Source organism: Somniosus microcephalus, chromosome 14 (assembly GCF_052327205.1).
Source record: "Somniosus microcephalus isolate GS21.2 chromosome 14, FLI_Smic_1.0, whole genome shotgun sequence".
Classification (NCBI taxonomy): Eukaryota; Metazoa; Chordata; class Chondrichthyes; order Squaliformes; family Somniosidae; genus Somniosus; species Somniosus microcephalus.
In genome coordinates, this window is record NC_141000.1 from 98628318 (window position 1) to 98655615 (window position 27298).

General features: G+C 43.8%; 2 protein-coding genes and 1 long non-coding RNA gene across 4 annotated transcripts in view; 2 read left to right on the top strand and 1 right to left on the bottom strand.

Annotated features, from left to right (window-relative positions):
• Positions 1 to 4144, top strand: part of c14h3orf38 (chromosome 14 C3orf38 homolog) — a 19350-nt gene extending 15206 nt beyond the window's left edge. For both annotated transcript variants that reach the window (XM_086007036.1, XM_086007035.1), the window contains exon 3: positions 1397 to 4144. In XM_086007036.1, coding sequence (XP_085863162.1) covers positions 1397 to 2005 — 609 coding nt within the window. In that variant the 3' untranslated portion in view covers positions 2006 to 4144. The remainder of the gene's footprint in view (positions 1 to 1396) is intronic.
• On the bottom strand, positions 2052 to 11400 carry LOC147107753 (uncharacterized). Its single transcript, XR_015080859.1, has 2 exons — positions 11034 to 11400; positions 2052 to 3228 (listed from the first exon to the last, which is right to left on the bottom strand). It is a non-coding gene; the product is annotated as an uncharacterized LOC147107753 (long non-coding RNA).
• LOC147107754 (uncharacterized protein C3orf38 homolog) lies at positions 7533 to 27043 on the top strand. Its single transcript, XM_086007034.1, has 3 exons — positions 7533 to 7978; positions 14568 to 15043; positions 16834 to 27043. The coding sequence occupies exons 1-3, from the start codon at positions 7852 to 7854 to the stop codon at positions 17389 to 17391; spliced, it is 1161 nt and encodes a 386-aa protein (XP_085863160.1). The 5' UTR covers positions 7533 to 7851; the 3' UTR covers positions 17392 to 27043.
• Positions 27044 to 27298: the final 255 nt, after the last annotated feature.

Consider the following 27298-nt stretch of genomic DNA (forward strand, 5'->3'; position numbering starts at 1 on the left):
CTGGATGCAAAAGTTCAAGCACGGAGCTAGTCATTTACTTGAATTTAGGTTGGCTGGAGCAAGAATTGAGCGTGCTACCTTTTTTTTTCTATTGTAATTCCTTATTGTAATTCCATTGTGGCGCTGCACTCTCAACTATCACTAGCCTCAAGTATGCCTCTGTGTGCACTGTGTATGGCACCAAATGTAGAAATGAAGCTTGAAGAGTACATTTGTCATTGAAATACAACAATCTAGTTAGTTGAATATTGTATTTTCAAACTTGATTGAGTTCAAGTGAGTAAACCTTCTAACCTGTTAGCTCGTTAAAAGACAATAGAGTAGCATTCTTTATTACTGACCAACTCCAAGATTGCACGCTTTTTTTAGTTAATGTTATAATCTTTTTGAAACTGCAAAGGGAATGTTTTCAGTAGCTATATTCAAAAGAGAGAACTTAACAGATTGTTAAATAAAATCTCTGTTTTAAATGTGCAGTTTGATCCCCAATTTCAGGCAGGGTGAGAGTAGGTGTACTCGACCTCAGCCAGCAGTAGGCTCCAGGCTAGGGAGGGGGAAAATTGGCCACGGTTCCAACGCTTGCCTTAACAGTTACCAGAATTTTTACTTCTGGACCCGCGTGGAGCTGGGGGGGGGTAGGGGAGGGGGTGGAGAGAGGCCCAATAGAACCGGAAGTCCGGGTTTTCCCGCATGCTCTGGAGATTTAACTCAATAGTGTGCGTGTGACGTCATGGACAGAGGTTGGGGTGGGGGGGTCCGATCCCCGACCCTGGGAGAGGGGTTCCAATATCTGATCCGGGTGGGGTCTGATCCCTGACCCCAGGGGGAGGAGGGTGGGGTGCTGATGGTGGGGGAGCTTGGGAACCCGGGAGGAAGCACTCCTGCTCCTCCCAGCCCACAAAGATTGCTCCCCAAGGTTGTCCTCACCCGCTGGAGCTGCCGGGAATCCCGAGGCCCGGGAACACGGGCTGACCACAGTTAAACCTGCAAAGCACGTTAAATCCGAGGCTTCCAACCCAATTATAATAGTTAAAGTGCCAACCTGCCCCTTGGCTGCCCGACCCCCGTCCCACCTCCATTAAAACCGGAAGTGGGCGGGGGGGGGGGGGGGGGGGGGGTTCTGGTCAGCATCGATGCCTGAGGAACCATATCCTACTTCAGGTACGGGGAGAGTATTCAAGGAAAGTTGGAGGAAACCCTTACAAATATGAGTACTCAGTTATAATTTTTCAGTGGGATGTTGCATGGAATTGGTAAGAAAATATTTGGTCATATTTTTACAGCTACTTCAAAATAAGTTCAACGATAATGTAAATCCTATGCCTTATTTTGTTTACTCAGATGCACGGTATATTCTCAGCCAGGGATAAATGTACATATTTTTCCTTTCTATTAGAAAGATAATTCTTCAGAAGGCTCATCAGAATATAATGTCCCACAAAACGACATAGCCGCAGCTTACAAGAACGATTACCAGGCTATGGGACTACAATTCTGCAAGTGGTTTTATCAGCTTCTGAACTCCCAGAATCCTTTGCTCGAAGAACAATCGAAAGAGTGGGGCCCGCAGCACTTTTGGGAAGATGCCATACTTAAGTTTTCCTACAGAACTTCCGAGCAGCAGATGGAGGTGTACACTGGTGCAGTGATAGTCAGCCTCCGTTTATTAGCACTGACAAAGGATGAACATCTACTCCTGAATCCTAACCTGACTGGCGGCGGACTGAAGTGTATCCATTCACCTCATGGATTAGTTATTATTGCAGTGGCTGGCACCATTCACAGAGAGTCAGTCTGCCTGGGAATTTTCGAGCAAATCTTTGGTCTTATCCGTTGTCCAAGCAGCGAGAACAATTGGAAGATGAAATTTATTCACCTAAAGATCACTGGGCAAGGCATAGCGTCACCGACTCTCCAGTCCAACGAGGCTTCAGAGCTACCCATCGTTAAATATGAATCCAATGAGCTACTGCAAGTTTTTGAAGAATACAGTCGGAATTTGTGAGGCTGTGCTGCCTGTTTGACCTTTATGAAAGATTGCTGCATTTGCCAACTGTTCATTACTACTTTTATATAACATCAAAAGTGTAGCTTTACATTTGTGCTAGATGGCAATGCACTATATTGCAGTGCAACCAGTACTGCAATTCAAGCTGACACGTAAATGCTGGTGACAAAAAAAAAGTAATAAAAACAGGTTGCATTTATTGCTCATGCAACATACTAACAGTATATGCAATATTGACAAAAATCCTGAGTGAGGACATGTTATAAAATTGGTCCTTACCAAAGGATAAATATTATTTCAATAAATCCTCCCTTCTCTCCACCACCTTTGCTGGTTACATTTACTCTTTTTTTAGATTGCAACCACTAAATGTATTTGTTAAAGCTGTATTCGCTCAGTTTATTGCGTCTCTTTGACTCTGTTGGTAGCACTTTTGGCTCTTGAGTCAGAAGATTGCCATTCAAGCCCCACTCTAATCCCTTGAGCAGATAAACTAGCTTGACAATCCATTGCAGTGCTGAGGGAGTGTTGCATTGTTGGAGTTGCTGTCCTTCAGATGAGATGACAAGTTATGGTCCTGTCTGCCTGTTCAGGTTGATGTTGAAGATCCCATGGCGCTATTTGAAGAAGGGCAGGGAGTTGGTATCCCGACCAACATTCCATCCTCAACCAATACCACCGAAAACAGATTAACTAGTCAATCAGCACATTGCTATTTGTGGGATCTTGATGTGCACAAAATGGCCACATATGCCTACGTAACAACAGTCACTGCACTCCAAAAAAGTAATTCATTGTGTGAAGTGCTTTGAGACTTTCTTTGTGTTTGCCATAAATGTCATGCTATTGGCTCTTCTGATTAGTTCAAAGTGGGCTCATGCCTGAGCTTTCCGATTCATTATGTTTCTACTACAAAAAACAAGCAGAGTAGCAAAAAAAAATGTTGGCTTCCTTCCATCTGCTGTGAGAGTTTGTCGCTTCAACCTGCACAGCCAGCCCAGCAAGCATATGAACAGAAAGAGGTAAGTCATGACCTACCTCTATAGCACCTACCAGGCAGTTCCTGATGCCATTGTCTGCTCTGCCTGCACCTTCTACTGCTCATTTCCCAGGCTGTGGGCTTTGGCTCGTGGCTGCAGCTTGCTTTCCTGTCCCAGTCATGGAGTCCCAGTCATGGAGTCCCACTCACTCCTGGTTCTCTGCTGCTTGACCTGTGAACTCTGTGGGAGATGCATTAATGAAAAGACATGATTTGAAAAGATTGTTGTACTTTTTTTTCCCTTTTGTGTGGAAGTACCTGCCATCACCTTCAATCCTGCCCACTGTAAATGTTAATAACTGAAAGTTTTCTTATAAAACTGATTGAAGCAGCGTACTGTTACCCTCTACCATAACCAATGCTGAGGCAAAGTGAAAATATTGGAGGGGGTTGGATAAGTGGTTAAGAAATGCTACGCAGCCAATCAAGCCAAAGATTTTACTACCACATAGGGGAGCCACTTGGCTTCTTCCAGGAGTCTTTTCAACATGTTGGCCATTTAGCCCCTCGAGCCTGTTCTGCCGTTTAGTTAGATCGTGACTGATCTGTAACGTGCCAGCTGTGCTTATATATGATAGTCCTGTCCAACCTTACCATTATCATTTTTCTGTTTAAAATGGTGAGCGTGCACTGCTGTACCTCATGAATGATGTGGACAGATGCCTGTAAACTGTTCACACTTCAGAGTCCATAACTTCGATTTTACATATAACTCTAAAGACAACTGGAAATTAATTGTGGTAATCAAAAGTAAGAGCAGAAATAGAAGTCAATGATACATTTGGAACAAGTTATACAGACAGATTTGGGTTCTTATTAAGTACATATTTCAACATTTTAGTTGTAGAAAGCTGTTTTTGTTAATATATATTTTCTGTTAATTGTCAATCCAGCACTTGATACTTGGTGGTTGACAAGTGTTAATATTCAGAAAGGATATTCTAGACTTAATGAATCTGCTGGACTTTGAATGTATTTATAAATAGAACTGAGTTCTGTGAAATGCCTTTGTGTTCATGTTTGATTTGCGGTTACTGTACCATATTTCAACAAATAAAGCTAAACTGGTCACTGAGTCAGTCTTTGAACACAGTAAATGATGGATTTATTTTGCCGGAAACTAATCTAACTCCCTGGAGTTTTTTTACATTGATGCTTGGAGCTGTTGTGGTATAAATTGCTCAAGGCTTGAACCAGAATAAATATTAAACAGCAGTTCTGATGAAAGCTCATCGACCTGAAATGTTAACTGTTTCTCTCTCCACAGATGCTGCCTGACCTGCTGAGTATTTCCAACATTTTCTGTTTTTATTTCAGATTTCCAACATCTGCAATATTTTGCTTTTGTATTAAGCAGCAGTTGTTTATACTTGGGCAAACCGTCTACCTGGAGAATGCAGCTGTATAAAGTGCATAGATACAAAAATGAGACTTAAAGCTCTCAATAAGGATATGCTAGTATAAAACTGTCCCTAGCTGCTCCTGCTCTCTTACATGCTGCTCCCCATCCTCCTGTGTTTGACAATTCGGAAGGATAGACAGAAAGGAAAGAGAGGTGGGGTGGCTTTGTTGGTAAAGGATGGGATCAGTGCAGTGGTGAGAAGTGATATTGGCTCAGAAGATCAAGATGTAGAATCGGTTTGGGTGGAGATAAAAAATAATAAAGGGAAAAAGTCTCTGGTGGGCGTAGTCTACAGGCCCCCGAACAGTAGCAATACTGTTGGACAGAGTATAAATCAACAAATAATGGAGGCCTGTAAAAAAGGTACGGTAATAATAATGGGTGATTTTAATCTCCATATTGATTGGACAAATCAAATTGGCCATGGTAGCCTGGAGGAGGAGTTCATAGAGTGCATCCGGGATGGTTTCCTAGAACAGTATGTAATGGAACCAACCAGGAAGCAGGCTGTCTTGGATCTGGTACTATGTAATGAGACAGAATTAATAAATGATCTCATAGTAAAGGATCCTCTAGGAAAGAGTGATCATAGAATAGTTGAATTTCAAATTCAGTTGGAGGGTGAGAAAGTTGTATCTCAAATCAGTGTTCCAATCTTAAACAAAGGCAATTACAGTGGCATGAGGGCAGAACTGTCTAAAGTGGACTGGAAAAATAAATTAAAGGGTAAGACAGTTGAAATGCAGCGGCGGACATTTAAGGAGATATTTCATAACTCTCAACAAAAATATATTCCAGAGAGAAAGAAAGATTTTAAGAGAAGGGAGCACCATCCGTGGCTAAGAAGTAAAGGATGGTATCAAATTGAAAACGAAGGCATATAATGTTGCTAAGATTGGTGGGAGACCAGAGGATTGGGAAATTTTTAAAAACCAGCAAAGGATGACTAAAAAGATAATAAAGAGAGAGGTGATAAATTATGAGAGTAAACTGGCAAGAAACATTAAAACAGATAGTAAGAGCTTCTACAGGTATATAAAAAGGAAGAGGGTAGCTAAAGTAAACGTTGGTCCTTTAGAGGATGAGACTGGGGAATTAATAATGGTGAACGAGGAAATGGCAGAGACTCTAAACAAATATTTTGTATCTGTCTTCACGGTAGAAGATACTAACAACGTCCCAATAATGGATAATCAATGGGCCACAGGGAGGGGGGAACTAAAGACAATCACTATCACTAAGGAAATGGTACTTGGTAAAATAATGGGACTAAAAGATGACAAGTCCCCTGGACCAGATGGCCTGCATCCCAGGGTCATTAAAAGAAGTGGCTGCAGATAGTGGATGCATTGGTTGCAATATACCAAAATTCCCTGGACTCTGGAGAGGACCCAATGGAAAACCGCAAATGTAACATCCCTATTTAAGAAAGGAGGGAGACAGAAAGCAGGAAACTATAGACCAGTTAGCCCAACATCTGTCGTTGGGAAAATGCTGGAGTCCTTCATTAAGGAAGCAGTAGCAGGGCATTTGGAAAATCATAATGCAGTCAAGAAGAATCAGCATGGTTTTATGAAAGGGAAATCATGTTTAACAAACTTGCTGGAGTTCTTTGAGGAGGTAACGAGCAGGGTGGACAAAGGTGAACCAGTGGATGTGGTGTATTTGGATTTCCAGAAGGTATTCGATAAGGTGCCACATAAAAGGTTACTGCATAAGATAAGAGCTCACGGAATTGGGGGTAATATATTAGCATGGATAGAGAATTGGCTAACTAACAGAAAGCAGAGAGTTGGGATAAATGGGTAATTTTCCGGTTGGCAAACGGTAACTAGTGGGGTGCCACAGGGATTGGTGCTGGAGCCTCAACTATCTACAATCTAATGACTTGGATGAAGGGACCGAGTGTAATGTAGCCAAGTTTGCGGATGATACAAAGATGGGTGGGAAAGCAAGTTGTGCAGAGGACTCAAAGAACCTGCAAAGGGATATAGACAGGCTAAGTGAGTGGGCAAACATTTGGCAGATGGAGTATAATGTGGGAAAGTGGGAGGTTATACACTTTGGCAGGAAAAATAAAAAAGCAAATTATTATTTAAATGGAGAGAGATTACAAAATGCTACAGTTCAGAGGGACCTGGGGGTCCTTGTGCATGAAACACAAAAAGTTAGCATGCAGGTACAGCAAGTAATCAAAAAGGCAAATGGAATGTTGGCCTTTATTTCAAAGAGGTTGGAGTATAAAAGCAGGGAAGTCCTGCTACAACTGTTCAGGGTATTGGTGAGACCACACCTGGAGTACTGCGTACAGTTTTGGTCTCCTTATTTAAGGAAGGATATACTTGCATTGGAGGCAGTTCAGAGACGATTCACTAGGTTAATTCCAGAGATGAGGGGGTTGACTTATGAGGAAAGGTTGAGCAGGTTGGGCCTATACTCATTAGAATTTAGAAGAATGAGAGGTGATCTTATTGAAACATATAAGATATTGAGGGGGCACGACAAGGTAAATGTTTCCCCTCGTGGGGAAATCTAGAACTCGGGGGCATAGTTTCAGAATAAAGTGTCGCCCTTTTAAAACGGATATGAGGAGGAATTTCTTCTCTGAGGGTCGTAAATCTGTGGAATTCTCTGCCCCAGAGAGCTGTGGAGACTGGGTCATTAAATACATTTAAGGTGGAGATAGACAGATTTTTGCAAGATAAGGGAGTGAAGGGTTATGGGGAGTGGGCGGGGAAGTGGCTTTGAGCCCAAGATCAGCCATGATCTTATTGAATGGCGGAGCAGGCTCGAGGGGCCAAGTGGCCTGTTCCTGCTCCTATTTCTTATGTTCAACCCCACAGGCAGCCCTACCAGACCACCCATGACTGCAGTCAAACTGTTTAGAAGGCAGCCACAAACAATGCAACACAAGCAAAATCTTCTTAGCAGTCAAAAATAATTTCCAGAGTCGGATATAACAGGCCAAAAAACACCCAGAAGTTATTCTTGTAATTTGCTGTGTATTTTTTTAAAACATTAACGTGGGAGGAGGGAACACTAACCCCAAATTTCTACAATTTTTTTTACCTGTGTTCAAAAGCTGTCAATTTGGGGGCAGGGAAAGAAATGATTTGTTCAGTATAATTCTGTGTTCTTTTTCTGATGATGCACCCTGTTCATGTCAGCTGGTTTTGAGTTTCGATTTCCCATTGTGCAATTCATTTGTTTAAGTTTCACTTTACCCTGACCTCACTTTGTGAATCCACTGAATAGGTATTTCGAAACGCTCCTCTCGGAAGTCACGGCGATATAATTGAGGCACTTGTATTTTTTAAGGGAAATTTGTGGCTTTCCTCCAGTATAGTTAATTTTTTAACATTTTGGTAACCACAGAGACTTGAAGAGGAAGGGGGAAAAAAAATGTCCCATTTTTCTGTGACGCAGAGAAAAGGGTGCACTGAAATCCTACAGTCCTTAAGCTACAGTGATTTGTTAGCACTGAAGGACACTGTAGCCAACAAGCTGATTAACGGCTGGATTAAAGAAGGTACGTACGATCGGGCAGATACTGATGTACCAAGTTACCAGAATGTGTCTGTACAAAATAAATAGCTGTACCTGATTTCTATCTGTAGCTAACTGGACGATAAACGCGTCAGATTTGGTTACAAGTTTATATCAATATTCACTTGGATCATTACATGCAACTTTTTCTTCTCTTCAGACTAGTCAATGGAGCCAATTTCCACAAATGCAAAATATAAACTTATAAAAACATTGCTGTGTAAAAATATTAAATTGCACTCCATTATGTTTTAAATTATTAAAAACAATCTTAATGGACTTTTATCTGGCAGCATTTCAATAGCATTAACAAAAAGTAGTAAAAGGTCTGTTTTGAACCAGTGGTTCCAAAAAAATTATACATTCAAAGTTGTATTTTTCTAAAAATAAATACAAATGTTAATGTAGCAAAGCAAATCTTTTTAAAGAGCAGGATGGAATGGGTCTTTTTTCAATAGACACATTTTTCAATTTTCTTCTTTCTCGAAGGCAGCGATTCATACTGGATACGGTTCCATGAGTACTAATAGATCCACATTATGTTGCCCAAGTGTCCATTATGTTTTTAAATGTATGGGTGTGTTTTCAGGATTTCCAACCTTGGGTGTCATCAAAACTGCATTTAGTCAGGCCTCATCTAATGGCCATAAGTGTGAATATCCAGCAGACGTCATGAGATAAGGAGCTAGGGCTAGGATGAGGTTATTTTAGGACATATTTTAGCCCATTCCCCTTGCCAGGCAATCACGAGTAAAATAAGGGGCTTTAATTTTGCTGCTTTTCTCCATTTTATATGCCGTAACATGTTCTAGTACAAAAAAACGAATTAGATTGTGGTGGTGATTATTAAGTCAGGAAAAAGTGCAGACTAGCTAGAGTCCAGAGCTTTTCAATGTTATGTCAGCATCGCACTAATAATAGGGAATTAGGGTTACGGGGAGCGGGCAGGGAAGTGGACGTGAGTCTAGGTTCAGATCAGCCATGATCATATTGAATGGCGAAGCAGGCCCGAGGGGCCGTATGGCCTACTCCTGCTCCTACTTCTTATTTTTGGAGGACACCCAGAGGTACTAGAGATCCAGAGTTCAACCTGATGGGCAGTGTTTTAATATTCAATATAGGGCAATGGAGAAGAGTCCATTAGATTTGGATTGTTGCAGCTTGGCACAAATGCAATGTGCCAAAGACCACCCTCTGTGCTGCAAATGTCTGTGGCTTATCCCTTATATTGAGGATGACTGGATTATCAGAAGTTTCTCTGCTCCTCTGATCCTTCTGCTGGTGACTGATTGGCCCACTGTAGGTACTACAGATCTTCTCACACTGGGTGCAGCATACGGTTGTTTAGTTCAAAACAGTCTGTTGTGCAGCTGTGGTGTGATTATGTGGTTTTCTCACTTTGCTCTGCTCACCGAGACTTTTTCAAAAATGAGTGACACTAGTAGACAGGGCAGTACATTACCTGGCATATCCAGTCCCATGTGCTCCCATTCATCAGTAGAGATGTTATACGATCTGAGGTTTGTTTTCAAAGTGTGTACCCATCACTTCTCTACACCATTGGTATACAGGTAGACTATCCTTTATCCGAAAACCTCGGGACCAGCCGTGTTTCGGTTTTCGGAAAATTTCGGATTTCGGAAGGTATTTTATAAGACTGGGAAATTTGTCGGGGGTGGGGGTCGGTCGGGGGTCGGGGTCGGCGGGGGGTCGGCCGGGGGGTGGGGGTCGGCGGGGGGTCGGGGGTGGGGGTCGGGGTCGTGCGCACGACTTACGCTGAACGAAAACACTTTCGGTTTTCAGAGGATTTTGGTTTTCGGAAGTGCGGATAAAGGATACACTATCCCTTATCCGAAAGGGTGGGGGTCGGCGGGGGGTCGGGGGGGGGAGAAAAGAATATCGGACAGGCCGCTGCAGCTATCGGACGGGCCACTGTATTGTTGGGTTGGCTCGGCCTGCAATCTCCTACCCAGGAGGGAACTCAGTGACCCTCTGCCCTGCTCAGCGTAAGTCGTGCGCCACTCTGGTCATGTCGTGCGCACGACTTACGCTGAACGAAAAAACCTTCGGTTTTTAGAGGGTTTCGGTTTTCGGAAGTTCGGATAAAGGGTAGTCTACCTGTACTGTAATCTAAGGGATGATAATTTTAGTGAAAATGTCATAGTACGAGTACAAAATGCAAACTGGAGGAATTTCATCCCTGTAGTGTTTTCTGAGAGTACCAAATTATGACATACATTGTTTAATAAGTTAAATAATTTAAAGATAATTTGTGTTTATTTTGTATTTCATATATCAGAGTTCCAGTACTGCAATGAGTCAGGAAGCAGGTGAGGCTCCTACATTCCTGGGTGCAGTACTCCATATAGGCACATGTTCCAACTCCAGAACAGCAGCAAATAACATGCCAGCACTTCTAAAATAACCACGTCTGTATAGACAAGCATAGGCATGCCTTGGGGAATGGATATCCAAACTAAATTAAATACGCCCAGTATTTCAAAATAGTGCCTGCAAGACATTATTATAGGACGTGTACAGCAGACTATAATTAGATAAGGCTTCATGAGGTACACCAGCATCAAATGCAACCCACCCTGAGGAACCAACCAGCAAATGAAAGAAGGGAGACATGGAGTTACCATAGACTCCTCACTTTGGGTGGCAATGTGATTTCTGCAACTGCAACTGAAGTAAAGAGAATATATATAGTGATACCAAGGCACAAGAACCTCACCTAGTCTTGCAAACATAACTAGTCTTATGATTTCGATGATTGGGGAGAGGGGGGTGGAGGAAAGAGGACACTACACCTGCCTCCTCACACCTGGGAACTGACTTTCAATTTTTGTCTTTCAACCACAAACGTGCAATTGTTCAAAGCTATAAGTGTAACAAAAACATACTGGTCCTGAAGTTACACTGTGGGGTGATTGGGACAAAATATCCAGCGAATGCTCCCTACTCCCAGCAACACCGGAAAGAATACACAACAGCCAACTTGTTCTGCCTTTCTTAAGGAACTGAGCAAAACTCACCCTTTCACCAAGAGCTTCGGGGGATAGGGAAAGAGCCCAGGTCACAATCCAGCTCTGGACCCCCAAGTGGGCGACATTTCTGACAAGGGAGGGGTTGGTGTATCTCTTATTGGGCATACTGGCTCCTGAAGATGCCTCAATTTTCTGTAAGCCAGAAGTTGTGGGAACTCCAAGGGTAGGAAGCCCCCACCCCTAGCCTCTTCCACCCTGTGACGCTGCCTTTGGGAAAAGGCTCCACATATCTGCGACCCAGCCTATTATCTGGCAGTTCTGCTAGACTCCTGTACACTCCGGCTGGTGTTATGGTGGGAGCGCATTGGAGCCGCCACGGATTTTCGGTCCTATTGGCCTGGATTTTGCATTAAGAATAACGAGAGACTATCAGCGCTCACCCTTATTATGGAGTAAATCGGACAGCAATTTTCGGTGTCCACACATACGCAGTTAAACGCAGAAATCAGGAAGTTGCCGTCCGATTTGTCCTGTTTCTCCACAAGCTTCGCTACACTGGTACCTCGCCAAGAGATTCAGCATTAAAACACATGAAGGGCATGAAGTTACAATACTTACCCATTAGCTACCCAATAAACACACCAAAAAAAAGTTAGGGCTTGTTCATTCAGCTGTAAGTAAATTTTTAGCGGCATGATAAATCTTAGTTACAACAACAACAACTTGCATTTATATAGTGCCTTTAACGTAGTAAAATGTCCCAAGGCACTTCACAGGAGCATTATCAGACAAAAAAATTGACACCAAGCCACATAAGGAGAAATTAGGGTCGATGACCAAAATCTTGGCCAAAGAGATAGGTTTTAAGGAGAGTCTTAAAGGAGGAAAGAGAGGTGGAGAGGATTAGGGAGGGAATTCCAGAGCTTAGGGCCTTGGCAGCTGAAGGCACGGCCACCAATGGTTGAGCAATTATAATCAGCGATGCTCAAGAGGGCAGAATTAGAGGATATCTTGGGGGGGTTGCGTGGCTGGAGGAGATTACAGAGATAGGGAGGGACGAGGCTATGGAGGGATTTGAAAATAAGTATGAGAATTTTAAAATTGAGGCATTGCTTAACTGGGAGCCAATGTAGGTCAGTGAGCACAGGGGTGATGGGTGAACGGGACTCAGTGCGAGTTAGGACATGGATAGCCGAGTTTTGGATGACCTCAAGTTTATGTAGGGCAGAACGTGGGAGGCCAGCCAGGAGTGCGTTGGAATAATCAAGTCTAGAGGTAGCACAGGCATGGATGAGGTTTCAGCAGCGGATGAGGGTTTCAACAGCAGATGAGCTGAGACGGGTGGAGTCAGGCGATGTTACGGAGGTGGAAATAGGTGGTCTTAGTAATGCTGCGGATATGTGGTCGGAAGCTCATTTCAGGGTCACATATGACACCAAGGTGCGAACAATCTGGTTCAGCCTCAGACAGATGTTAGGGAGAGGGATGGAGGGGTGATGAATTACTGCCAAACTACTGCTCTGGCATTGAAAATTTATTTTAAAAGTGTGGCGTATCATTCCTTCAGATTTTCAGTATTGTTAGAGATTTTTAAAAATGGCCCAGAAATTCGGGTCAGAAGCTTCCCGCGGGTGCAAGCCTCCGACTTGTGCTTACCTTGCGCGCCAGCCGTTGTGCTGTGGGCCTGCGTGGTATTCCAATCCTGGGCCTCCTCCAACTGCCGGCGCGCAGTGCTTGCGTATCCCAGGGGCGCAGTTAGTTCAAAGCGTCCCCTGGGATCACGTGGGCCATGGAGAGCCAATGGTAGCAGGGAATGCTTCATTCATAAATTTGACAGGAAGAGCTGTCAAACCTATAAATACTATGGGGGAAAAATTCAGTTGTTTGCGCCTCCCGTTAGCACCTTAAGAGGGCGCCAATTGGGGCACAAAGCAACTAGCGCCCGGGTGCGGCGATGTTTGCACCGCTCGCGAAATTAACTAGACATTTTGCGGCAGCGCTAGACACTACCGCCACGATCTCCTGCGCCGGCAGATCATGACATCAGTCGAGTGCGCAGCGCCCCGGACCGGATAGTGAGTGGCGCCCACTGCCTTACCGCCTGCCGCTAGCAACGACAGGCTGAGGGGAGCGTTTTGCTGTCAGAAAGGGACTGGGGGAGCACTATTTAAAGGTGACCGCTTCCTGCCTTTTTTTGTCGGTGACATTTTTGCACCACACATTCTGAGAGAGAGAGAGACTTCTGGAGAGATTCAACGCTGTGTGAAGGAGTTTTGAGTACTGAGCAGCACTTTGCAGGTTCATTTTGATTTGCCCTTCCTTGCTTTGCCAGCGCTCTGAGGTAGCGCCTCGCTCCTCGGCCTTTGCGCCTTAAGACAGGTATGATGCGCCTGATTTAGCGCTCCAATCACCTCCAGGGGCGATAAAAGCCAATTTTGCTGTCGGAGGCGATAATTAGCGCCAGGCGCTAGACTTTGCGCACGGCCGACAATGGCGCCACAAACGGGGCGATACTGAATTTTTCCCCCTACAAGCCCCAAAACATAACTAAAACTTCAAATAAATAAAAAATAAAAAATCACATTTTTAAAATAACTATAAATTACATGAAATAACTATTTTAAACAATATAAATTTTTGAAAAAATTACATTTTCTAACGGCTAAAAATTAACTTACCTTTCTTTAAAGTATTTAAAAATAATAAACCTGTGGAAAAAATGTTTTAATTTTAATTAATTCACCACTTATCTTGTTAAAAGCAGGCCTTTCTCCTGCTTTTTAAAAGTGTAACTGCTGGAGACTTACCCTCCCGGAGAACCCTGCAAAAAAAACGTAAGTTCGATGTGCACGCGGTGCCTCTCTGGTGCACGCGTTCCACCTGTGAACCCCTTCTTTCAAGGGAACGGGAGTTCCGTTTTCCCATGCATGCTCAGTGCATGCACGAAACCGGCACTTTCGTTGGGCCTACGCATGAGTACCCCATGCGTACTCACCCGTGGGGACCCGAATTTCTGGGCCAATAAGTATTAAAATATCTTTTTGTTGTACTTTTTTTTTCTGTCTCTTTTATCTATCTCTCTTTATCCCATCTTTCATTTCTTCGCTTTATTTCGCTTTCTGTACATGATTTTACATTGAATTAAATATTCTAACTTAAACTTCCTGGTTGAGACTGCATGGGTCGGTGAGGATTCTTCAATCTGATTGGTTGCGGAAACATGCTGTTGCTTTCCCTGTTCACACAGGCTCCCAATCCCCTGCAGCAGGCACCGCGTTGAAAATAATCTCTAGTAACTGTAAGTTGCTGCTCAAAAGCACACGAAAGTCTGTGGGCAGCTGTAAGCGTGATGAATGGAGAGCGGCGTTCCTTCGCCACTGACCACAAAATCCAGGCCATTGTCTTTTAACTGAAAGGACAGAAGTGACTTTATGTTGACATTCACCAAAACAGTTCAATGGTTTAGTTTCTTAGCAGTCCAAATTATCAATTTTTTTATTTTTCAATATTATTTAGTCTCAATCAAACATAAGTAAAGTAGTTTTACATATATATAAAAAGAATGTTTTAATTTCCTTGTAGAAGTCATCAGTGTCATTCTGAACTGTAGCCAAAGTGCTGAAGAGCTGCTAAAACGCAGGAAAGTTCTGCGAGAGGCAATATTGAAGTACCTAATCAGACATGAGGTTGTCATATCAGGTTCATCAGACAAACAGCAACTTATCGATAAGGCTTTGGTCTATTGGATGCAGCAAGAATGGAAGAGAAAAGAGTCAACAGATCAAACAAAATACCAGCTTCTGGGGCAAGTTAGGAAGCCAGAATTGGAGCGAAAGGTAAAGCAGGAAATTGAAGAGGCAAAGATAAAAGCACTGGCACAAGAAGTCAAGGAGGCGAGGAGGGTATTGGAGCAGACGAGACAAGTAGAGGGACAGCTGAGAGAACAAGTGGAAGAGCAAATGAAGAGACGAGGGCAGGAGAAAATGAGGAAACAAGCAGAAGATGAGGCAAAGAGGCAGCTGGAAATGCAAATGAATATACATGTGAATGTTACACAGGTAATTAATGTTGCATTGAGAAATGTTTAGCGCCTAGCAGAGATTTTGTGTCATAGCCTCTGCATTATCAGAGTTTCCTAAAGATGTATTTTTAGGGTTCATATTTAACAGAAGAAAGACATTCTTCCATTCAACCCTATACAGTAATAATCAAAAATTGACACAATGTGCTATCTAGAAGAAATAAATCGCACAAAAGATTGTGAGAGTGTAAAATGCACTATTCAAGAAGGTGTTAGATTAAGAATCAATTGAAGTGTTTAAAAGGGAGATAGATACTTTCTTAGAAAGTAATTACTAAGGGACAACAGAAAAGGGGTAGGGAACTGGGATGATAAAGATAGAGCTGCTGTAGCTAACAAAATGGTGGACAAGGCTGGATGGGTCAAATGGCTTACTCTCATTCTTAAGTACAGTATTTACATTCTATCACTATTGGCTCAAAATTGATAAATATTTTGATTTGGGATGCTGCCCAATTATCTAAAGTTGTGGTTTACTGAAACTTATTAAGGCTGCTCGCTCATCCAAGCCTTCCATATTAAAGGAATGGGTCACAGTTTTTCAAATTAATGACGTTTATCATAATAAATCAGACATAGATACACACTGAATGCCAGTTTGACAAAGTGAACCCCCACTTTTCCAAATGCACCAAAATACATCAAGTAGTTTCCTGTGGAGAATATTTAAACAAACAACATTTATTCTGGGCTAGCAAAAACACTGCAGAAGTTGGAAATCTGAAACAAAACCAGAAAATGCTGGAAACACACAGCTGCCCAGTCAGCACCTGCGGAGAAAATAGAAAAGTTATGTAAACCCTTCTACATGACTCCTGTTTTAAAGAAGGGTTCACATCCAAAAACTTTTCCGTTCTCTCTACAGATGTTGACTAATCTGCTGTGTGTTTCCAGCATTTTCTGCTTTTGTTTCATTTGGTCCAGGCTATTCAGCTTTTTCTGGGGAGTCCAGAACAAAGGGGCACAACCTTAAAATTAGCGCAAGGCTGTTTGGGGGTGATGTAGAAATCTGGAACTTTCTCCCCCATAAAGCTGTTGAGGCTGGGGGGGTCAATTGAAAATTTCAAAACTGAGATTGATAGATTTTTGTTAGACAAAGGTATCAAGGGTTTCGGAATCGAGGCGGGTACATGGAGTTAAGATACAGATCGGAGATGATCTAATTGAATGGCAGAACAGGCTCGAGGAGTTGAATGGCCTACTCCTGTTCCTATGTTTCTATTTATTCCTTTTTGTATTTTTGTGCATAAAACTGGCAACCTAATTTAGGAGAGGGACCTCCCATTCCAGATAAAGGAGGATTTCTGATCTTTGAAATCCTAGCAATGGTCTGAGTACAGCTGAGTATTAATGTAGAGGGATTCCAAGCTCTAGACAGTCTGGTGGTGGGTTATGCTCTTTGCCTTTCTAATGCTTTAAGTATTAACCCATCATTTTTAATTTAGTGTTGAACATATGCCCATATTCCTTGGAGAGCTAGAGAAGAAGGCTGCATTTTCATTCTCTGGTGGTCTAAAGAGGTTTTTATTTCCAGATTTTAGATCCTCTGAAGCTGCAGCTAAATTTCCCCAATATTCACAAAATAATCATTGGTACAGATGGTAACTATTAATGCGCAGAAAGAAGAAGGGACAAGGGTGCTGTGTCCTTCTTTCATTCCCTTCTACCCTATGCATATTTTTAGCCTTAAATATATTTATCTTTGCTGTTATTTTCTATTTTTTTTCTAATGAAGTGACTTTATTCTTGTTTCTTAAAACCTCCCAGTACCAGATACCATCTCAGCCAGCGGCAGGGGGAGACTTTGACTGTCAAACAATAGGAGAAGCTTTCTGCCAATGGTTCTTTCAGCTTCTGAATTCCCAGAATCCTTTGTTTGGCCGACAGCCAGAAGAGTGGGGTCCGCAGCACTTTTGGGAAGATGCAGTACTTCACTTTGCTTATTCTGTCCATGAAGACCGAACAGAGCAGCATCAGAGTTCAGCAATTGTCAGTCTGCGCTTGCTGTCCCTGGTAAAGGATGAGCAATTGCTCTTCAATCCCAACATCAGCATGAATGGCATGAGATGTGCAACCTCTCCACATGGACTAGTTGCCATAGCAGTGGCTGGCACCATTCATAAGAACGCACAATGCCTGGGTATCTTTGAGCAGCTCTTTGGACTCATCCGCACCCCAGTTGATGGAAGCAATTGGAAAATCAAATACGTTAACCTTCAGGTGAAAGCTTTGAATGATCAGTTGGAAATCAACCAACCCAATTTATCTATTCAGCTGCCTGTACTACAGGCCCATCTCAATGAATTGAGTGTATTTCTCAAGTAATTTATTCTAGAAATAAGACATCGTTTTCAACTTCGCAGCCCTGAGCGGTAAGCTGGTGGAGGGGATGAAAATTAGGCGGGTTCTACAATGGGTGGGCAATCTGCTCTACCAGGTTACCACTAGGAAGCAAAGTTGCAAATTATCCCCATAGCTTCTGTAGTTCAAACTACTTCGACTAATGAACTGCAAAATTCTGTTACTCATGGGATGAAGGAGAAGTAAGCTTCTTTTGCACATTTATGTTTGCATGCAAGTATACATTAAACTGCTCTTGAGCAATTATTTTTATAGACTATATTTTATATTAGTATGAATCACTTTAGAAAAGATGGGGTAGCTTTTTATCATGCTGCCTGAACATATCTGGCATTGTGGATTGCATGCCCATTATAGAACCACTCCAGCCACGATAATAAATGTCTTAGAAGTCATCTTATGGAGGCATATGAGATACCTAATGGAATAGAGAAAGTAAACCTGGAACAATACTTTCAGAAACTCCAGGGCAGCAGTAGAAGATGCCATCGTTTTGAGGTTGTGGAAGGTATATTGACAGTTATCAAGAAATACATTTCATACAGATGGTGGTCAAGAGCCGAAATGAATTACCAGGAGGGTAGTTGAAGCCAGGATTCATTTAAGAAAGAGTTAGATGCTATAATGGGAAGATAATAAGGTTCGTATTCTAGATGGATGAGATCAAATGGGCTAAAGGGCATTTTTCATTTGAATCCATCTTGTGATCTAATGAAGTGAAAGAAAAGATTTTAGGATTTGTAAGGAAGTAACATTCTTTATATGTTGATTGCGATATTTGTTGAATTACGGGCATGATTGAACTCACGTTGACCTATAGCCAGAAACACCGGGCCCAGAATTTTCACATTGCAGAGCGTGCGGGTTTGGGAGCGGGTCGGCAGTTAAAAGCGCTGAAATTGACAGCACGTCAGGAACCTGCCATCATCCCGCTGACTGCCGCATTTAACTGGGGCGCAATTCGAGGCGCGTCACAGACCTGCTCGGGAGAGGTGGGCGACCTCATTGAGGTAGTTAACTGCTCGTTGAGAGAACCTTAACATGAGGTTTGAACTTTAACTGGTTGTGCGCGGGATTCACGGACCTCAGGAAGCTCGCCTGTGAAGGGAAGGCGGGAGCTCCGTGACAATTGTGCTACTTCATTAAGTGACAGTTGGAAAAAGCACATAGATACACACACCTTATACCTGCTTCCTTGCCTAAGGGAAAGACTCTTGCTGACACCATTTTGTGCAGAGATTTTGCTTTCAGGAGTTTGCAGGTGATTTCTACAACCTCGGAAGCCACTCTCACTACATTGGAGGATTGTGCCTCTGATCTCCACTTTACCTGACATCTATCAGATCAGCATGGGTGCCGCTTATGCTGTCTCACCTTGGACATTAGCTTCAAACCAATATGAGCTCCAGCACCAGCCACACGAGCAGCAGCAGCAACAACACCAGCAGCCTTCTCCTCACTGACCTGATGCTCCACAGGAGAGAGGGGTCAGCATTGGACTGCACCGTGGCAGAGGTGATACCCCCAACACAGGGTATACAGGCAGAGGATGAGCTTCCTGGACATGACAGACATTTTTAGCTTGCTGGAACAAGACCTGCTGCCCAGAGGCCCTGGGGACACTCCTTACCAGTGGCTGTCAAAGTCACCACCACCCTCAACTTCTTCACCTCAGGCTCCTTCCAGGGATCTGCAGCAGATATTTCCAGGATCTCGCAGTCGGCCTCCCACAAATACATCACCCAGATGACGATGCCATGTTTCACAAGTCAGCCACTTATGTAAACTTTGCCACTGATGAAGCTAGTGTTACTGAGCGGGCACTCGGCTTCGCGGCTCTGGCTGGCTTCCCACAGGTGCAGGGCATCATCGACTGCACACATGTGGCCATCAAGGCATCCCTTCATCACCCAGGTGCGTTTGTGAACTGGAAGGGCTTCCAATCCCTCAATGTGCAGCTCGTCTGCAACCATAAAAAGATCATCATGCATTTGTGCGCCAAATTCCCTGGAAGCTGTCATGACTCTTTCGTTCTGCACCAGTCCACCCTCCCTCAGCTCTTCGCACCTCCAAACACACGTACCAGCTGGCTGCTTGGAGACAAGGGCTATCCACTGATGACGTGGCTGATGACACCCTTGAGGAGGCCAAACAATGATGCCGAGGAGTGCTATAATAAAGCCATATGACCACCAGTTGTGTCATAGAGCAAATAATCGACATGCTGAAGATGCGCTTCAGATGCCTTGACAGATCCGGAGGAGCCCTTCAGTACGCACCAGCCAGGATCTTCAGAATCATCATCATTTGCTGCGTGCTGTACAACATAGCACAGCAGCAAGGATTGAAGCTGCAAGAGGAGAAAGGCGCAGAGCGCACAGCCTCGTCGGAGGAGGAGGAACAGGCGGAACATGAGGAAGAGGAGGAGGAGGAACCTGAGGTGGAGATGGCAGCAGCAGTGGCCTATATTGCCCGGGAGGCCCAGGATGGCCTCATAATGGCCCGATTTAGTTAAGTTGCACCAGCGCACCCATCTAGCTCCCAGATGCTGTACCAACACTCCCCCACCACCACCAGCACCACAAAGCAGTCCTAAAATGACCAAATCATTCCTGTCAATTAAACACTCATTGCTCGAGGTTAAGTAATGTCTCACCATTCACTCCAAGTGACAAGGCCACTTCCCAGGTAGCAGGCAAAAATGGACAAGAGGGAAAAGAAGTGCATAGAAAGAAATTTATGTGTGTCATAAATAGAACTGAAACTTAACACTAACATTTTGGCAAACACCCATGTGCATACCCTTGTGCATCTACGATTGTGTCTTTTCCGAGTGCTTCTATGAAGTGCAACCCCTGTGGCTTCAGCAGAGGTAGTTGCAGGCTGCTCACTTCCCTGCTGCGACTGCTTCAACACTTTTGGCAGACGTCCTCTGGGTTTTAGGGCCTGTGAGGGCCCCGCCAAAGACTGCTCCTCCTGCAAAAGTGCAGGGGCAGACTCGGCCATCGGGATCCGAGGAAGCATGTGGGGCCCTGACTGAGGGGGAGGCAATGGGGGAGAAGTGGGAGTGATTTGAGAAGAGTCCCCACTTCCATGTCCCTCTCACCATCATCCCTCTCATGGGCCACCCGCACGTTCCTGCCAGCAAGGAGCTGGAGAGCACTTTGCTGCACATCAGTGGGGCGATGAAGGCCCAAGTCTATGTTGGTATCCCTCCTCGAGATGAGTTCAATGAGTGTCTGCAATCTGTTGTTCACAGCTAGCATGTTCTCATTTGACTGGTGGATTAGCTGCTCCTTGCAGGTGGCCATCCTTTCCATGGAACAGCACATCGTCACCATCGCCTGCGACATGGTGCTGCTCATGGAACTCTTTAAAGTTCAATTTAATATGATTATGGTATTATCAGTTCGGCTTTTGCATTTCTCTAGGGACTGAATCATAGAATCATAGAATGGTTACAGCACAGAAGGAGGCCATTCGGCCCATCAAGCCCGTGCCAGCTCTTTGCAAGAGCACTTCAACTAGTCCCACTCCCCCGCCCTTTCCCCATAACCCTGCAATTTTTTTTCTTTCAGGTACTTATCCAATTCCCTTTTGAAAGCCACGATTGAATCTGCCTCCACCACCCTCTCAGGCAGTGCATTCCAGATCATAACCACTCGCTGCGTAAAAAAGGTTTTTCCTCATGCCGCCTTTTGTTCTTCTGCCAATCACCTTATATCTGTGTCCTCTGGTTCTCGACCCTTCCGCCAATGGGAACAGTTTCTCTCTAGCTACTCTGTCTAGACCCCTCATGATTTTGAACACCTCGGTCAAATCTCCTCTCAAACTTCTCTGCTCTCAAGAGAACAACCCCAGCTGCTCCAGTCTATCCACGTAACTGAAGTCCCTCATCCCTGGAACCATTCTTGTAAATTTTTTCTGCACCCTCTCTAAAGCCTTCACATCCTTCCTAAAGTGCAGTGCCCAGAAATGGACACAATACTCCAGTTGAGGTCGGACCAGTGTTAGGAACATAGGAACAATAATAGGCCATTCAGCCCCCTGAGCCTGTTCCGCCATTCAGTGAGATCATAGCTGATCTGCGACCTAACTCTATATACCTGCCTTTGCCCCATATCACTTAATACCTTTGGTTAACAAAAAGCTATCAATCTCAGATTTAAAATTAACAATTGATCTAGCATCAATTGTCGTTTGCGGAAGAGAGTTGCAAATTTCTACCACCCTTTGTGTGTAGAAGTGTTTCCTAATTTCACTCCTGAAAGACCTGGCTCTAATTTTTAGACTATGCCCCCTAGTCCTAGAATCCCCAACCAGCGGAAATAGTTTCTCTCTATCTACCCTATCTGTTCCCCTTAATATCTTGAAAACTTTGATCAGGTCAACCCTTAACCATCTAAATTCTAGGGCATGCAACCCTAATTTGTGTAATCTCTCCTCGTAACTTAACCCTTGGAGTCCGGTTATCATCCTGGTAAACCTACGCTGCACTCCCTCCAAGACCAATATATCCTTCCTAAGGTGTGGTGCCCAGAACTGCTCACAGTAATCCAGGTGTGGTCTAACCAGGGTTTTGTACAGCTGCAGCATAACTTCTACCCCCTTGTACTCTAGTCATCTTGATATAAAGGCCAGCATTCCATTAGCCTTTTTGAATATTTTCTGTACCTGTTCATGACATTTTAATGATCTATGCACCTGGACCCCCAAGTCTCTTTGGACATCCACTGTTTTTAGCTTTTCACCATTTAGAAAGTACCCTGTTCTATCCTTTTAGGCCCAAAGTAGATGACCTCACATTTGCCTACATTGAAATCCATTTGCCAAAGTTTTGCCATCATCTAAGTCATTAATAAATACAGTGAATAGTTGAGGCCCCAGCACAATTCCCTTTACATGTAGTGCCTAAAGCACAATTTCTGACTGTTACTCTACTCTCTTCCCTTTCGTTCATTTTTGAACTACTATTTGTACTACAATTTCCACCTGAGCTCTCCCCTCCCCATTTACTAGTTTAAAGTCCTTGTGACTGCCCTATTTATCCTTTCCTCTAGGACCCTGGTCCCAGACCGGTTCAGGTGGAGCCCATCCCAATGGTACAGTTCCTGCCTGTGCCAATACTGGAGCCAGTGCCCCCTGAAATGGAACCCCTCTTTCCCACACCACTCCTTTAGCCATGTGTTCACTTCCCTGATCAGCTTATCCCTACACCAATTTGCACGTGGCTCAGGTAATAATCCAGAGATTATAACCCTTGAGGTTCTGTTCTTTAATTTAGCTCCTAGTTCCTGGTACTCCCCAAACAGGACTTCTTGCCAACTCTTCCCTATGTTGTTGGTCCCAACATTGACCACAACAACTGGATCCTCCCCCTCCCTCTCCAGTATCCTTTCAAGCCGGTTCGAGATGTTCCTCACCTTGGCACCAGGTAGGCAACATACCATGTGGGTCTCTCGATCTTGCTTACAAAGGATGCTATCTGTCCCCCTAATTATAGAATCCCCTACAACTACCACATTGCGCTTCCTCTCCTCCTCCTCCCCCTCCCCCCTTAGGACAGCTTCTTGCTCCAAAGTGCCGTGGTCCGCATTCTGGCTGTCCTTCCGACAGTCTTTATCCTTATCCTCACAGGTAACAAGCACATTGTACCTGTTGAATAGGATCAGTTTCTGTGAAACCTCATTCCCTTTCTTACCTGGGTTCCCCTTACTCTGCACACTGTCGGTCGCACCAACCCCGTTCTGATCCTGCACCTCTATATGAGGTGTGACCGAAGTCTGGAGCAAACTGTCCAGATGCTCCTCCCCCTCCCTAATGTATCGGAGTGACTCCAACTCGCACTCCAGCTCAATGACTCTGAGCCAGAGAGATTCGAGATGGATACATCTACTGTAGATGTGTTCTCTCGGGATAGTCTCGCTGTCAACAAACTCCCACGTACTGCAGTCCAGACACACAACCTGTTCTGTCATATCTTAATCTAACCTTGTTTTATTTATTTAATTAGTTAAAGTCTTTATTCAAATGATTACTTATAGTTATATTAATTAGTTTATCTAGTTAAGTTATTAATTTAATAAAGTACATTATAGTTTCCCAGCTCTTAGTTTAAACCACTGTCCTAGCTTAGAGAGAGAAAAAAAGGGTAATGCTCACCAACCAATCACCTACCTGCTATCCTGTGACTTAACTCCTTGTTTCTTTGTTGTTTTTCAATTCACCAGAATTGTACTGCCTCCTCGGTGCTCCCACCGCTCAGGTCCGCGCTGTCCTTGCCTCCCACTCAGTTAAAGTACTGCCTCCTCGGTGCTGCCACCACTCGGGTTTTATAAAGGTTCATCATAAATTCCTTGGTTTTGTACCCTATGCCTCTATTTATGAAGCCCAGGATCCCGTATGCTTTTTTAACCACTTTCTCAACCTGCCCTGCCACTTTCAACGATTTGTGCACATATACCCCCAGGTCTCTCTGTTCATGCACCCCTTTAGAATTTTACCCTTTATACACCTCTCCTCATTCTTCCTACCAAAATGTATCACTTCATACTTTTCTGCATTAAATTTCATCTGCCACATGTCCGCCCATTCCACCAGCCTGTTTGTGTCCTCTTGAAGTCTATCACTATCCGCCTCATAGCTCACTATACTTCCAAGTTTTGTTTCATCTGGAAATTTTGAAATTGTGCCCTGTACACCCAAGTCCAAGTCATTAATATATATCAAGAAAAGCAGTGGACCTAGTACCGACCCCTGGGGAACCCCACTGTGTATCTTCCTCCAGTCCAAAAAACAACCGTTCACCACTACTCTCTGTTTCCTGTACTGAGCCAATTTCGTATCCATGCTGCCACTGTCCCTTTTATTCCATGGGCTTCAACTTTGCTGGCAAGCCTATTATGTGGCACTTTGTCCGTTTACACCTCATCAACTACATTGCCCTCATCAACCCTCTCTGTTACCTCATCAAAAAACTCAATCAAGTTAGTTAAACACGATTTGCTTTTAACAAATCCATGCAGGCTTTCCTTAATTAATCCACACTTGACCAAGTGACGGTTAATTTTGTCATGGATTATTGTTTCTAAAAGCCTCCCCACTACCGAGGTTAAACTGACTGGCCTGTTGCTGGGTTTATCTTTACACCCTTTTTTGAACAAGGGTGTAACATTTGCAATTGTTCAGTCCTCTGGCACCACCCCTGTTTCTAAGGAGGATTGGAAGATTATGGCCAGTACCTCTGCAATTTCCACCTTTACCTCCCTCAGCATCCTAGGATGCATCCCATCCGGTCCTGGTGACTTATCTACTTTAAGTGCAGCCAGCCTTTTGAGTACTTCCTCCTTATCAATTTTTATCCCATCCAGTATCTCAACTACCTCCTCTTTCACTTTGGCCGCAGTTTCTTCCTTGGTGAAGACAGATGCACATTTAGTACCTCAGCCATGCCCTGTGCCTCTATGTGTAGGTCTCCTTTTTGGTCCCTAATCGGCCCCACCCCTCCTCTTACTACCCGTTTACTGTAATTTCCCTGCAAATTTGCTCCTCTATATCCTTCCCACTAGTTGGTGGCCGATAGAATACACCTAGTATTGTAATGGCACCTCTATTGTTCTCAACTCTAACCAAATAGATTCTGTCCTTGACTCCTCCAGGGCAGCCTCTCTCTCCAGCACTGTAATATTCTCCTTAACCAATACTGCCACTCCACCTCCTTTCTTTCCTTCCCTATCTTTCCTGAACACCTTATATCCAGGAATATTTAGTACCCAATCCTGCCCTTTTTTGAACCAGGTCTCCGTTAGCTAGGTCATCATATTCTCATGTGGCTGTTTGCATCTGCAGCTTATTTACCATGCTTTGTGCATTTACACAAATACACTGCAAACCTATCTTAGACCTTGTATTCTCCCTTAGTCTGACCCCACCTAACAGCGTACTGTTTCTTACTCTAGTGCTATCTGTCTCTCCCAATCCTTTGTGCACCTTGTTTCGCCTTTCTAATGCTACATCTTGGTGCCTGATAGGCCAACTGATTTGATATTGAGTCTGTAGCATCTCTCCAGGTACAATGTCCTGCTTTGGGCATCGGCTCCGATAACAAGAGTCCTTAGATTGAAGGTAGCAGGACAGGTAGATAAGCTGGTTAAGAAGGCATATGGGATACTTTCCTTTATTAGCCGAGGCATAGAATATAAGAGCAAGGAGGTTATGCTTGAATGGTATAAAACACTAGTTAGGCCACAGCTAGAGTACTGTTTACTGTTCTAGTCACCACATTACAGGAAAGATGTGATTGCTCTAGAGAGGGTACAGAGGAGATTTACGAGGGTGTTGCCAGGACTGGAGAATTTTAGCTATGAGGAAAGATTGGATAGGCTGGGGTTATTTTCTTTGGAGCAGACGAGGCGGAGGTGAGATTTGATTGAGGTGTATAAAATTATGAGGGGCCTCGATTGAGTGGGTAGAAAGGATCTATTTCCCCTAGCAATAACCAGGGGGCATAGATTTAAAGTAATTGGTAGAAGGATTAGAGGGGAGTTGAAGAGAACTTTTTTCACCCAGAGGGTGGTGGGGGTCTGGAACTCTTTGCCTGAAAGGGTGGTAGAGGCAGAAACCCTCATCACACTTAAAAAGTACTTGGATATGCACTTGAAGTGCCAGAACCTACAGGGCTATGGACCAAGAGCTGGAAAGTGGGATTAGGGTGGATAACTCTTTTTCGGCCAGCACAGACACGATGGGTCAAATGGCCTCCTTTGGTGCTGTAAATTTCTATAATTCTATGATTGTTTCAAACAAAAAGCATGGTCTTGGAGGCATAATTGGAGGCATTTTATTCATTTTTATTTGAAGAAGTAGATAATATATAGCTGAATTGGACTATTGTTGCCCAGACAACCTAGCTATTCTATTACTCTAATAGCTTTTGCTTAAGACATACTGATCTTTCAAAAAAGATGATTCAGATTGGAAATTCCTCTGTGCATTATTTTTAGTGAACAGGTCAATGTGTTCATGTACAATTACTAAAAAATGCACTGAACTTAGCTAACAAACGAATTTTAATCCCTTTGTGTTTATTCGACAGCATATCAGCAAGTACACATGTTGATGAAAGTAATGCAGAGAACAAGGCAAAGAAGAGATTTGCCAGTTATTTTTCTGGGGGAGGGGATGGGGGAAGTGGTTCTCCCAGCCAGCCACCGTAACTTTGGAGGAAGATCCATGGAAACCTCAGAGAAGTGGCCTAAACGATCTTCCGCTGAAGTTACGGTGGACCTTTGGGAGAACCTCTGCGGAAATTCAGCCCCATTGTTCCTAAGAGATTGTAACACAGGTGGCTCAGTGGACCGAGACAAATACAAAAACAAGGTACAGGGGAAGTGGTCAGGTGAGCTAAAATAGAAATTGATGGTGGGGAATTTTTTGAAACAAATATCAAGCAGTTCTGTAATTACATTCACAGCAAGCAGTTGCAAAGGGAAATGGCAGGGCCACTGAAAGATCCCAAAGATATCAAGTGACTAAGGGATCACAAATATATTGAATTAATTATTTTCTGTGTTCATGGAGGAGACCATGGGCAGTTTCCCCAGCATAGAAGCTAAACTTCTTGATGAGGGGGGGGGGGGCATTGTGAGGGGGAAGGGGAGAAAGTATTAGAAAAGATAGAAATTTCAAATAAGGCAGTCACTGATAGGCTGAAGATTGTAAAGGAAGGTAAGACACCAGGCCCAGCTGGAATTCATACAAGAAATGGCAGAAAAATTGGTGATTTCCTTGCCACTGGCCTAGAAATTCAGTTGCCTTAGCGCCGCTTTTGAGGCGCTAGAGGGACTAGCGCCAGAGTTATGGCCAGTTTAAA